The sequence below is a fragment of the Microcebus murinus genome, chromosome 18, assembly GCF_040939455.1.
Source record: "Microcebus murinus isolate Inina chromosome 18, M.murinus_Inina_mat1.0, whole genome shotgun sequence".
In the NCBI taxonomy this organism is placed as follows: Eukaryota; Metazoa; Chordata; class Mammalia; order Primates; family Cheirogaleidae; genus Microcebus; species Microcebus murinus.
In genome coordinates, this window is record NC_134121.1 from 42062771 (window position 1) to 42075485 (window position 12715).

General features: G+C 48.9%; 1 protein-coding gene across 1 annotated transcript; it reads left to right on the forward strand.

The window, feature by feature from the left end:
* Positions 1-520: 520 nt before the first annotated feature.
* Positions 521-10258, forward strand: GSDMA (gasdermin A). Its single transcript, XM_012766070.2, has 11 exons — positions 521-734; positions 912-1092; positions 3646-3811; positions 4583-4679; positions 5176-5223; positions 5628-5654; positions 6454-6474; positions 7114-7268; positions 7724-7838; positions 9098-9171; positions 9649-10258. The coding sequence occupies exons 1-11, from the start codon at positions 521-523 to the stop codon at positions 9889-9891; spliced, it is 1341 nt and encodes a 446-aa protein (XP_012621524.1). The 3' UTR covers positions 9892-10258.
* The last annotated feature ends 2457 nt before the right edge of the window (positions 10259-12715 follow it).

Here is a 12715-nt window from a genome sequence, read left to right on the forward strand (position 1 = left end):
TGAGTGTTAAAGGATGGACAGACAAGCACAGGGTGCAAGGAAGTGTCTCTCGTCTGAAGGAAGGACAACGGGCCAGGTGAACAGCTCTGCCTCCCAGGCCCTCGGCACCCATGGTGGCTGCTTCCCGTCCCTGGTGTCCCCAGGTCCTGGCTGTCAATATTCTCTGGCATGAGCAGAAGCTTTACTTCCACTGCTGATGAAATGCCCCAGCCAGCTCCGCATCCATGGAGAATGAGTGTGGAGTGAGAAAAGAGCCCTTGACGAGGTCAGGGGAGGGCTGGCGTCTCTGGTCAGCTGTGTGACTTCCAGCAGCTGTTTCAGCTCTCGAGCCCAGGGTTGTTCATCATAAAATGAAGATGCCTTTGGTTGTTTCCAGCTCTGACACTGGGGGATCCAGGCACCTATGAGAGCCGTCCCTGCCCCAGAGCCAGTGAGCCCTCCCTGCAGGGGCCTCACCAGGTCCTGGTCTCCTCAGCAGCCACTTTGATTCTCTCCCATCTTCCCACCCCCCACAGAGACGATGACCATGTTTGAAAATGTCACCCGGGCCCTGGCCAGGCAACTAAACCCTCGAGGGGACCTGACACCGCTTGACAGCCTCATTGACTTTAAGCGCTTCCACCCCTTCTGCCTGGTGCTGAGGAAGAGGAAGAGCACGCTGTTCTGGGGGGCCCGCTACGTCCGCACCGACTACACCCTCCTAGACGTGCTGGAGCCCGGCAGCTCCCCTTCAGGTCAGCCCCGGGTGTGGGGCTGGGTGCTGAGGGATGGCGACCCACAAGGAGGACCCCAAAGCCCCCCTGCCCAGACACGGGTGGGTGTCATCTAGGCCAAAGCCCTTTCTAGGAGCTGAGGAGGCTGGGGGAAGCAATACCCCTCAGCCAGCTCCTTCCGCCTTCTCCCTCCCGCAGATCCAACAGACGCTGGGAGCTTTGGCTTTAAGAACATGCTGGATGCCCGAGTGGAGGGTGAAGTGGATGTGCCAAAGACGGTGAAGGTGACGGGGACTGCAGGGCTGTCCCGGAACAGCACCCTGGAGGTCCAGACACTCAGCGTGGCTCCCAAGGCCCTGGAGACCTTGCAGGGGGAGAGGTAAGAGGGGACAGGGCCAAGGGGTGACTAGGATGGGGCAGGGCAGTGCAGGGAAAGGGTGCTTTGGGCCCTGGGTTGAAATGTGGGGTCTTCACCAAGGTAGTCACTACAGGGAGGCTCTTGAAGGGCACCCTTCTGGCCCATGGGTGCATCCATCCAGGCCCTGCCCTAACCTCTCCTCCCTGTCCTCCCACGGCCTCCAGGACCACCTCCAACTACCATGCATGCTCGGGGAGGAGAATGTTCACATTAGCTTGCTGTGTGACTTTGGAAATGTCACTTCATCTTTTCTGCAAAAGATGGGATTAAATGATAATCTCTGAGGTTCCTTCCAACTCTAAGACTGGGATAGGGGAGGGGTCTTAACTGTGCCCTGCTGAGGCCCAAACACGTGTTCTGCTCCCATGAATGAAGCCTCCCCCCAGCCCCACCCACACACCAGGCACGCCCTTGGGGTGTGGCAGGCGCCATGTTGATGCTGGGCACCGCGGATGTTTGGCTTGATGGGAAACTGACTGTTAAGTAGTTAAGTAGTAGTTGAAAGAAGGAGGTGAGGACTGGGGAGGCAGGAAGGAAGGGCTAGCACTTGGGGAGTCACCCAGTAAGCATTTATAGAGCTCTATTTACATAGCAAAGCACCCTACTACGTGCTGGGCTGCACCTAGTACATCCTTGTCCAAGAACTTTGGGATCCAGGAGTGTGAAAAAGACAAACCAAACCTGCAACTGTAACTATCATCCAAGGCAAGTAGTGCTAAGAGCCACAGGAAAGGTTCTGTTAGGTCTTGTGGTGGGTCGGAGGGACTTCTGGCTGGGGAAATAAGCAAAGACCTCACAGAGGTGGCAGCTTATGACCTAGACCTCGAAAGATGAGCAGAAACTGGACATGCAGGGCTGGGAGACGGGTATTACCAAGGCACACAGGTGAGAAATCTCAAAATAAGGACCATGAACAGCCAGTTTGGTGGGAGCAGAAGAGTTACAAGTGGAAGGAGTGAGAGATGTAGTGTGGGCCCAGGTGACAGGTGTACCGGGTGCCAGGTCGGGGAGATTCAGTCACTCTGTAGGCACCAGCGAGACCTTGACAAGGCTCTGCTGTGTCTCATGACTCATCTGGCCAGATGGAGGAAGTGTCAGAGGAAGCGGGTCAGGGCTGTGAAGCAGGCAGACCAGGTGAGACACTGTCCCACCGTCATCAGTGAGGCAAGCTGAGGACCCCAGCTGGGGAGCAGCAGTCAGGATGGAGGGGTCAGAATCAAAGCCTGTTGCAAACGGCAATAGAATGGACTGGGCGTGGTGGCTGATTGCAGGATGAGGGTGGGGGTTTTGTCAAAGATGACACTGAGATTTGACCCAGATCATAGCATTCATTACAAGACATTAAAGGGGACATTAAAGGTGACAAACAGGAAGGCAGGGGTGAGAGGTAGATTTGGAAAGAGATTGTGAGTTCCCTTGAGTGTGTGGCTTTGCTGACACATGGGCTGAGGATGTTTGCCAGGTCGTTGGAAATAAGATGTTGGAGCTCAGGAGAAAAGTCAAGGTGAAGACACACACATGGTGGTGACAATGTAAGATTAAAGCTGTAGAAATGGGGGCGCTGTTGGGGGGAGTTCAGAGAACAGAGGAGTGAGAACAGAATCTTAGAAAACATAAAATTTGATGGAACCGAATAACTGGAAAATGAGGTGCTGATAGAATGGATAAGATTTAGCCTTGGGAAGATGGGATAGAACCAGGGTGGTAATGGCACACGATCGGAGGCCCAGAGAAGCCAGTGTCACATGGAGGGTTTGCACAACAGGGTGGAGCATTGCAGAGTTAGGAAAGGTCATTAAGTTTGACAGGTCAGAGGTCATGGTGATTTCAGCTGAGGAGTGCTAATAGAAGGCAAATTATAGAGAATTTAGGAGTGAGCAGTGAGGAAGTAGACAGTGGCTGTGGACATATCTTTTGAAATCTTTGCCAACGAAGTGCAGCAAAGAAACAGGGTGGTAATTTGAGAGAGGAGGAAGATCAAAGAAAGTGAATTTTCTAATCTCTTTGCATATCAGGGATAAAAGGAGTGAGTTTGTTAGGGTCAGGGACATGTTTACATACAGGAGCAAGTGGCGAGGAGAAAGGAACCTGAGAAAGGATAAGAGATGGAGAAAAAGAATCTCAGAAGAGATGGACAGGGAGGAAAGGGAAGATGGACAGGGAGGAAAGGGAGGAGAATCTGCCCCTGGACCGAAGGAAAAGGGGAGGAAGACACCCCCATGAGCCCTGTCCCAGGAGGGAGCTTCGCCAGAGCACTTCCCAGTCTATGTCCCAGCAGCCCTGGAGGGGGCGCCGTTGTCCTCATTTTACAGATGGGGCGACTAAGACTCAGGGAAGCTGCCCTGCCAGTGAGCAGGAGGTCTGAGTGTCAACCTCAGTCCTACTCCAGAGTCCTCAGGCCTTCCCAGCCACCACAGCATCTAGTCTAGTTCATAGGAACGACAGAAGAAAGGAGCAGGACATGGCCCAGGCAGGGGAAGCTCTGAATGGTTCTCTCATGTCGTCCTGCCTCAGGAAGCTGGTGGCAGATCACCCGTTCCTGAAGGAGATGCGAGATCGGGGAGAGAACCTGTACGTGGTGATGGAGGTGGTGGAGACAGTGCAGGAGGTCACCCTAGAGAGAGCCGGCAAGGCGGAGGGCTGCTTCTCCCTCCCCTTCTTTGCCCCCCTGGGGCTACAGGTTTGGCTCAAACACACACACACACACACACACACACACACGTGCCCGCACGCTCACACATGTGCATTTACATTCAGCCCCTTGTCAGAGACTTCGATGGTTCTGCACGATCGATGCCCACACAGGACACGCTGGCCAGACACAATCCCCCTCTCTGGTCAGTGGTGCCCAGTGCAGGCCCATCGCTGTGCCAGATGCCACAGGAAACTTTCGGGGGAAGGGAAACGCCCTCTCATGGGTTTTCCCCCATGGTGCTCCCAACCTTAAGAGGAGACATCCTTTCTCCCAGAAAGTTCTCAGGTTCATGGAGGAAACACATAGTTTAAAGCCCAGAGAACACAGGTTTGGAAAATTCAATGAGAATAAGTAATGGTCTACATATCTATAGCTATTGGCTGTCAATATTCAAGGGATGATTTGGAATTGGGAGCCAGGAGAGGGGGCTAGTCATGGAAGGCTTCCTGAACAAAGTGAGCATGGGACAGATGGCACAGAGTAGGAAGGGGCCAGGGCCTGGGTAGAAGCCCTAAGGAGGAACAGGGTAATGCACAGGCAGGTAATGGAGCAGGTCTGCCCAGTTCCCTGCTCGTGTCTGAACCAGGAAGAGAGATACAGGTCGTTGGAGGGATGATCGGGGACACCACTGGAGCTCCCAATTTCTTACCTGCACAAATGCTCTCAGCCCTGACACTGTACCTGCCCCCACCCCACTCCCAATGTCTCATACTTAAGATCTCTGCAGATTCACAAATCCTCATTGTCTGATCCTAGGGGTCTGTAAACCACAAGGAGGCTGTGACCATCCCCAAGGGCTGCGTCCTGGCGTTTCGAGTGAGACAGCTGATGGTCAAAGGCAAAGATGAGTGGGGTGAGCAGAGATGAGAATTACTCACAGGAATACTGAGGCACCCTGGTCCCCTCTTGTGGCGATGTCAGAGAATGAGTAAAGGAGAGTATTGCATCGTGGTCCGACTGCCAGGGACAGAGTGACAGGGGCTGCTTTGGGGAGAGGGGTGAAGGGGCTCCTGGGTTCTGAGCATCTCCTGGGTGCCAGCACTGTGGTCGTTGATGGGAGAGGGTACAAAAATGAACAAGCACAACCTCTGCTTTCATTTGTCTGTGGCAAACGGAGGAAACAGATACAGACACCAGTACTAGAATGCAAGGCAGAAAATAGTGTTAGCATAGGAGAGAATTTACACAGGAAGAAAAGACTGCTTCCAGCAATGGAGGCTGAGCAGGGAATTAGAGGGGATATTTGGGGGCAGGGTCCTAGCCCTTCTCAGATCCCTTGGGCTTGAGACTGGGAAGACAACATGGAGCAGCTGTTAAGGGACCTCCTCCCCCTCTCTGGCCCCTCACAGATATTCCGCACATCTGCAATGACAACATGCAAACCTTCCCTCCTGGGGGTAAGTGAAATTGCTTCCAGACTCCCCCAATCTTCTGCCTGACCCTGACCCTATCTGCTAAAATCCTAAACCCTCCACTCATACTATAATACCCCAATGAGCCCCTGCTTTTGTTTCCCAAGTCCCTAAAATCGTCCATCCTCAACTTTAGGAAAGACAGATAGAGACATAAATACTGCCCAAGAGAGACCGAGAAACAGAAAGACAGAGACCAGAAGGTACAATCAGAAGCAGAAATGAGACTTGGAGACAGTGTCTGTTCCCAAATTGTGGGGGCGGATGAGCTGACAAAATCTCCATGTGTTTTTACAATGATCGCTGATAAAGCTGCCTTGACAACTACTTTAGATAAAGAGATAAAAATGGGTTTCATGCTGACAGATGTGCATTGTTTCTGTCTTCAGAAAAGCCAGGAGAGGAGAAGTTCATCTGTAAGTATTTCCTTTCATTCACTGCAACTTTGTTGACTCAGAATTTTAAAACTCCAATCTTTTCCCTCCCTTCTCTGTGGGACTGACAGGGAAGATGGCAGAGCAGGTCTCAGATAACAATTGTCCCTGAAATGTGGCAGAAATTCCAACAGCTTGGAAAAAAGCAGTGGAAGGGGACAGTCTTTGGACAAGATGCCCAGGTGGTCTGATGGCTCAACCTTTGTCGCCAAGGGCCTCGGTAGCTGTAACCTTGCTACACACACATCTGCAACTCTGCCACCCCACAACCATGGCTGGAGCCACTGAGTCACAGTGGTGTCAGGAGCAAGAGTATCCTTAAGATAGCTGGTGGCTGGGCACAATGGCGCACGCCTGTAATCCTAGCTGTCTGGGAGGCCAAGGTGGGTGGATTGCTCAAGGTCAGGAGTTCGAAATCAGCCTGAGCAGGAGCGAGACCTTGTCTCAACTATAAATAGAAAAAAATTAATTGGCCAACTAATATATAGAGAAAAAATTAGCCAGGCATGGTGGCACATGCCTGTAGTTCCAGCTACTCGGGAGGCTGAGGCAGCAGGATTGCTTGAGCCCAGGAGTTTGAGGTTGCTCTGAGCTAGGCTGATGTCATGGCACTCACTCTAGCCTGGGCAACAAAGTGAGACTCTGTCTCAAAAAAAGATAGCTCCCAGGAGACAGACAGGACATATTTCCTCATCCTCCTTGGTTTCTCATCCCCTGGGTATGGCTGCCATTCTGAAAGATGACATTCTTACCTGTTTTTGTTTCTGTGTTATTTTCTCAGTTATCCAGGCATCTGATGTTGGTAAGGAATTCTGTGAGTTTCTCCAAGACTTTGGCATGAATGTGGCAGGGGAGGCACTAGGGTAGAGGGAGAGGAAGGGAAGGGCTGAGTCCCGGGTCCCAGGGATTGGAGCCACTTCCAGGGACCCAATCTCTCCAAAGCAGGCCAAATGTGTTCTTAGGATGCCAGGCCCCCAGAGGGCCAGGCTAAGGTTCGAGCTCTCCCTGGTCCAGGCACATCCCTGCAACCCCATCCTGGCCCTCATTCAGTCACCAGAGTCATTCTTCTTTGTCAAACTAACTCATGAGAAGAAGAAACAGACCTTCTTTCTCAACTTTCAGCTGATGTCTTAGTGAACAGGAAGTCAATTGTGTACTGACACGGGATGAGGCCTGTGGTCTCAGGGAAGGTTAACTGTGGGGTTAGCTGATAGATACTACAGGTCCTGCCCACCTCCTTGTCCCAGCCCTCCGGTAAGGGCTCGTGGGTATCTTCATAACTTCGTTCCTTGGTGAAGAAGAAAGAGGCCATGCTCCAGCCGGGGGCCGGGTGCGTGGACCTGAGGAGGGCAGAGAGTGAATGAGCCCTGCGGGGAGGATGCTTACTGGACGGGGAGAGTGCTGGATGGAGGGCTGTGCGCCACATTCACTGTCCCCATAGGGGACGTACACGAAGGCTTCAAGACTCTAAAAGAAGAGGTTCAGAGAGAGACCCAAGAAGTGGACAAGCTGAGCCGGATGGGGCAAAGCTCCCTGCTCAGCTCCCTCAGCAAACTTCTAGGGAAGAAAAAGGAGCTACAGGACCTTGAGCTTGAGGTGAGTTCCCAGTGGAAGGACGGGAGATGTGGGAGAAGACAGGTTTTGGGGAGGGAGGCATTGCGGCTGGTGGGGGCCTCTGACAGTGGCAGAAGGTGGCCAGTGGCCAGGGGAGTCAGTAGTGGACACCTTCCCCAAGGCTGGCCAAGTGCCCCCAGGCTGCCAGGCCACGGCTGCTCCCTCTGTCCCCTGGAAAAGGGCAAAGAGTGCAGATTCCTCCAAGGCACATGGTCCCTCTGATGGCCAGAGGGCAGGCGGCAGGCCAGAACGGCCCTCTGCTGGACGGGGCTGGAACGTTCCCTTTCCAGTCCAATACTTTTCAGGACTTGATACCTCGAAAAAGAAATGGGGAAATGGGAGAGAGTTGACATGTGACAAGGGATCCTCATGTGCCAGGCACCATGTTGGGCCCTTTACTCATGTTATCTTCAACAGTCACCTATCTTTCCCCACAGCTTGAAGGGGCTCTAGACAAGGGACATGAAGTGGCGCTGGAGGCACTCCCAAAAGACGTCCTGCTATCAAAGGAGGCTATGGGTGCCATCCTCTATTTCCTTGGAGCACTAACAGGTAAGTGGGGAATAAGGTATTCATTTATAGACCTTTTCAGTGATAGGAATGAATGACTTGAGTGAGTTCCCAAATAAATGAATAAATGGATGAGTGAATGACAGACAAAATACACCATAGTTAAGTTGTTTATAGTTACATTTTTAAAAATTAGTTTCATGCCTAAGAATTTACTTGGTCACTTTGGATGGTCTGGGAAACCAGCTTACTCTTGCTAATAGAGATTAGGAAATAACCTTAGTTTTGTTTTTTGTTTTTTTTCTTTTTTTTTGAGACAAAGTCTCACTTTGTTGCCCAGGCTAGAGTGAGTGCCATGACATCAGCCTAGCTCAGAGCAACCTCAAACTCCTGGGCTCAAGCGATCCTACTGCCTCAGCCTCCTGAGTAGCTGGGACTATAGACATGCACCACCATGCCCAGCTAATTTTTTTTATATATACTAGTTGGCTAATTAATTTCTTTCTATTTATAGTAGAGATGGGGTCTCGCTCTTGCTCAGGCTGGTTTCAAACTCCTGACCTCGAGCAATCCACCGGCCTCGGCCTTCCAGAGTGCTAGGATTACAGGCGTGAGCCACCGTGCCCGGCCAGGAAATAACCTTAGTTTTATCAGCCACATATTTAAAACTTCTTCATAAGGCTGGACATGGTGGCTCACTCCTGTGATTCCAGCACTTTGGGAGAGGCCAAGGTGGGAGGATCACTTGAGGCCAGCAGTTTGAAGTTACAGCAAGCTATGTTTGCACCCCTGCACTTCAGCCTGAGTGACAGAGTGAGATCCTGTCTCTAAAAAAACAAAACAAAACAACAACAAAAAAAACTTCTGCATATAGCTAATTTCATCCTGTCTATATTGATACCTGTTAGCTTTCATTTCAGGGGATAATATCTTCTGATCTTGCCCCTAAATTCTCTTCTCCCCTCTGTATGAAACATTCCCCCTCTTGGAAAAACTCTGTTCCTTCAGATGTAAACTGAAAGTACACAACTCCACGAACAAAGTAGACCCCTCAGCTACAGCTCCCTTAACACCTGTATTGTATTGTAATTACACATTACTTTGTCTTCGCCACAAGACTGCAAGTTCCTTGAGTGAAGGGAGTACAATTTTTACCTAACACTCAGCAAAAGTGCCCAGCTTAGAGCAGGCATTCAACCACGATTGAATGAATGAATGCTGAAATTCTGGAAGCACACTATTTGGAATCTGTAGTCCACTCTGCACCATCTCTATCTCTGCTTTTTTTTTTTTTTTTCCAGAGCTAAGTGAAGCCCAACAGAAACTGCTGGTAAAATCCATGGAGAAGAAGATCCTACCTGTGCAGCTAAAGCTGGTGAGGAAAAAAAAAAAAGGCATGTTGGGAGAGTTTAGGAGTAGTTACAGTCAAGGGAAAGATGCAGATGTCGCTTAATGATAGAACAATTCTAGAGGCCCCCTATCTTCTCCCAGGAGCTCATGCACACCCCTGTCTCTCCACGCAAGAGGTAGAAGGCTGAATTTCTGGGATCTGGGTTTATCAGCCTGATCTTGGGAGAAGAGACAGAAAATTCTGGCTTTGCTTATTCCTAGCCAAATAATGTGAGCAAAATTTTCAATGTGTCTGTCTCAATTTATTCCTCCATAAAATGGGGCTAAAAAAATATGCTGTTCACTGTAGAGAGCTATCGAAAGACCCAGATAGAGTTGTAATGTAAGGTAAAGTAAGGAGTTATAATCAGAGGAATGTAGCCTTGGTGTGATTTTTATGAGTTAAGAGAGAGGAAGAGAGTTTTCCAGTTCTTTCTTTTCATGCTGTTTTGGTTCCTTCTAGGTGGAGAGCACAATGGAACAGAATTTCCTCCAGGATAAAGAGAGTGTTTTCCCTCTGCAGCCAGAGCTGCTCTCCCCACTTGGGGAAGAGGAACTGACCCTCACGGAGGCCCTAGTGGGACTGAGTGGCCTGGAAGTGCAGAGATCCGGCCCCCAATACACATGGGACCCAGACACCCTCCCTCGCCTCTGTGCCCTTTACGCTAGCCTCTCCCTCCTTCAGCTGCTGACCAAGGCTTCCTAACTTGCCTTTTCCACCTGCTTCATGCTTCCCAAATATCTTCCCCACCTCATTGTGCTGTGTCCTTAACACTCAAGGGCATTTCCGAGTCATCAGGCTGAAGATGACTAAAATCCTAGCTAGTCACCAACAATAACCAATTTCCACGTACCCAACCATGTATCTCTCCCTGTCCCTCCAGCCCTGCAACCCACTAAGCCCATCTACTGAGGCTTAAATCTAGAAGTAGAAGCACTCAAACTTTTAAACCGATGAGCCATTTCAGCAAAACTGGAAAAATAAATTAATTAACTTTCTATCCTAATCTCTCCTACTTGTACTTCCAAAAAGCAAGCTTCACTGGAATTAATGAAAAATATTATGTCAATCTTAGGATGAGGTGTCTTTTGGTATTTTTGTTTAAAGAATTTATCCTGAAGGCCCGGCGTGGTGGCTCACACCTGTAATCTTAGCTCTCTGGGAGGCCCTGGTGGGCAGATTACTCAAGGTCAGGAGTTCAAAACCAACCTGAGTAAGAGCAAGACCCCATCTCTACTATAAATAGAAAGAAATTAATTGGCCAACTAATATATGTATATAAATAAAAATTAGCCGGGCATGGTGGCGCATGCCTATAGTCCCAGCTACTTGGGACGCTGAGGCAGTAGGATTGCTTGAGCCCAGGAGTTTGAGGTTGCTGTGAGGTAGGCTGACACCACGGCACTCACTCTAGCCTGGGCAACAAAGCGAGACTCTGTCTCCAAAAAATAACAAAAAAAAAAAAAAAAAAGAATTTATCATGAGAAAATTCTTAATTTGTGCCAGAAAAAGAAATTATCATTATCATGCTACATATAGATCATATGTACATGAACACTACCCTATTCTATCCTCAGGCAAGCTGGAAGATGCTCAGAGAACTGTGAAGGTGCAGAATGTGGGATCTAGATTCTAAAGTGAGAAGATCATCAAAGCAGCTTGTCTTCAAGATGAGCATTTGGGGGTCCTCCAGCGCTGGGTTGAGGGAAAGATCTACGGATATGTGGTAGAAACCCAAAACAAAAATAAGACAACTTTTGAGTATTGTTGAATAGAAAATGCAGATGGGTTTTCAAAAAAAAAAGAGAGAGAGAGAGAGAGAGAGAGAGAGACCCAAGAATAAGACTGACCCAAACCTTTTAAAAATAAATCATGATATTATCTTCTTTCACCTTTCTATCTTGAAATTCAGGGTGGTTATGGGAGGAAGTAATATGGGCAGGCTTAGCATATGGACCTGCTAATATGTATATTGCAATCTCATCAGCTGTGTTTATATCAACCTCCTCCGCCTAAAGCTGGGTTTGAACATCCTTCGCCAATCTCTTTTAAAGTAGTTTTATGGGTGGCATAATTTCTCTAAGTCTTTTGGCCCCAGGAGTCAGACTCTCCTTCTTAGCCACCCCCTGCCCAAGCTGGTTTCCTCATTCACGAAGAATTCATGACCAACTGCCAAAGGCTTTGTGCAAATCCATCCTCCCCCACCCTGGGCATCTTCCAAAGCCTCACTGCATTGCTCATGGATGTACTAGGTTGTTATTTGCTGACTTAATTGCTTTTTCCTTGTGATGTAAACTTAATAGAGAGGTGAGCTAACATCCTAACCATCCAGAAGAGTAACTTCTTTGATTATTAAGGATAAACAACAAATCTCATCTGTTTTCTTCCTTACCATTCTCGCCCACCTTCAATTACAGATATGGTGTTATGAAGAAGTTCTAGTGAGTTTATTCCAGTGATGATTCAAAAGTCCTGTTATCCATCCCACAGCTGGGGGGAGGAAGGAGGGGAGGGTGTGAGAGGACAGTTAAGGAGGAATTTGTCAAGGCATGTTCCCTAAAACTGGAGCACATATCTTTCCATTTAGCAAGTAGCTGTGTAATGCGAGTAACTATTTGCTACAATCATATGAAAGAGGGAATACAAAAGATATGTAGGATACCATATATATATAAAGAATATTGGGGGAGGAGGGGCATGGGCAATATACATAACCTTAAGACTTGTACCCCTACAATATGCTAAAATAATAATAATGAAGAATATATAGGATATCAGTTATATAAAAAGGAGGATATAGTCAAAACATATTCCCTTCCCTCTAGGTCCTTACAACAGGGCTAGATTGTCTCATCTGGTCCATCAAAGGTATAAAACTCAGGACTTCCATTTATGGGAACGATGATGTTGCATGATAGGGAGAGAGTTTTTGTTTTTTGTCTTCATAAATTGGGACCTGTATTCACCTCCTGGCTTCACCTACACACTGCAGAGAATCTGTGGGGGAGTCCTTTGAAAAATAAGTGGGCAAGGTTTCCAGTCCAATTTCCTTCCCTTAGGTACACCATTATTCTGTTCCCCATTTCACAACAGTGTCTACCTGGATGTACAAAGGCCCCTTCAATGGGCTTCCACTCTCTTTCCCCAACCCTCAGAAAACACCACAGCCCAGAGAGGGTGTCCGGTTATCTACACTGTCTAACTCCCATGTAGACTACATTTTTGAGCTAAGTTTTTCACCCCTCATGTGCAAACCCTGGGATGTATGTAGGATGGACCCCTATCTTTTTAATAAATTGGAGTGATTTCTACACGAATGCACCCTTTCCACTATGTGCACTCCCAGGCAGCAGAAATGTTATGCCTTATTTACAGTACTAAGCTAAAATCTGACAAGGAAGTCTGGGAGGTTTTCCCTACTCTCCAGTTCAGTTTATTAATTTAAGCCCAACAGCCCCTAGCTCCACGGCCCTCCTTCACAGCCTGTTTTTCTTCCCTGGAGCCGGATGCATTGGACGGCCGGCCGTTG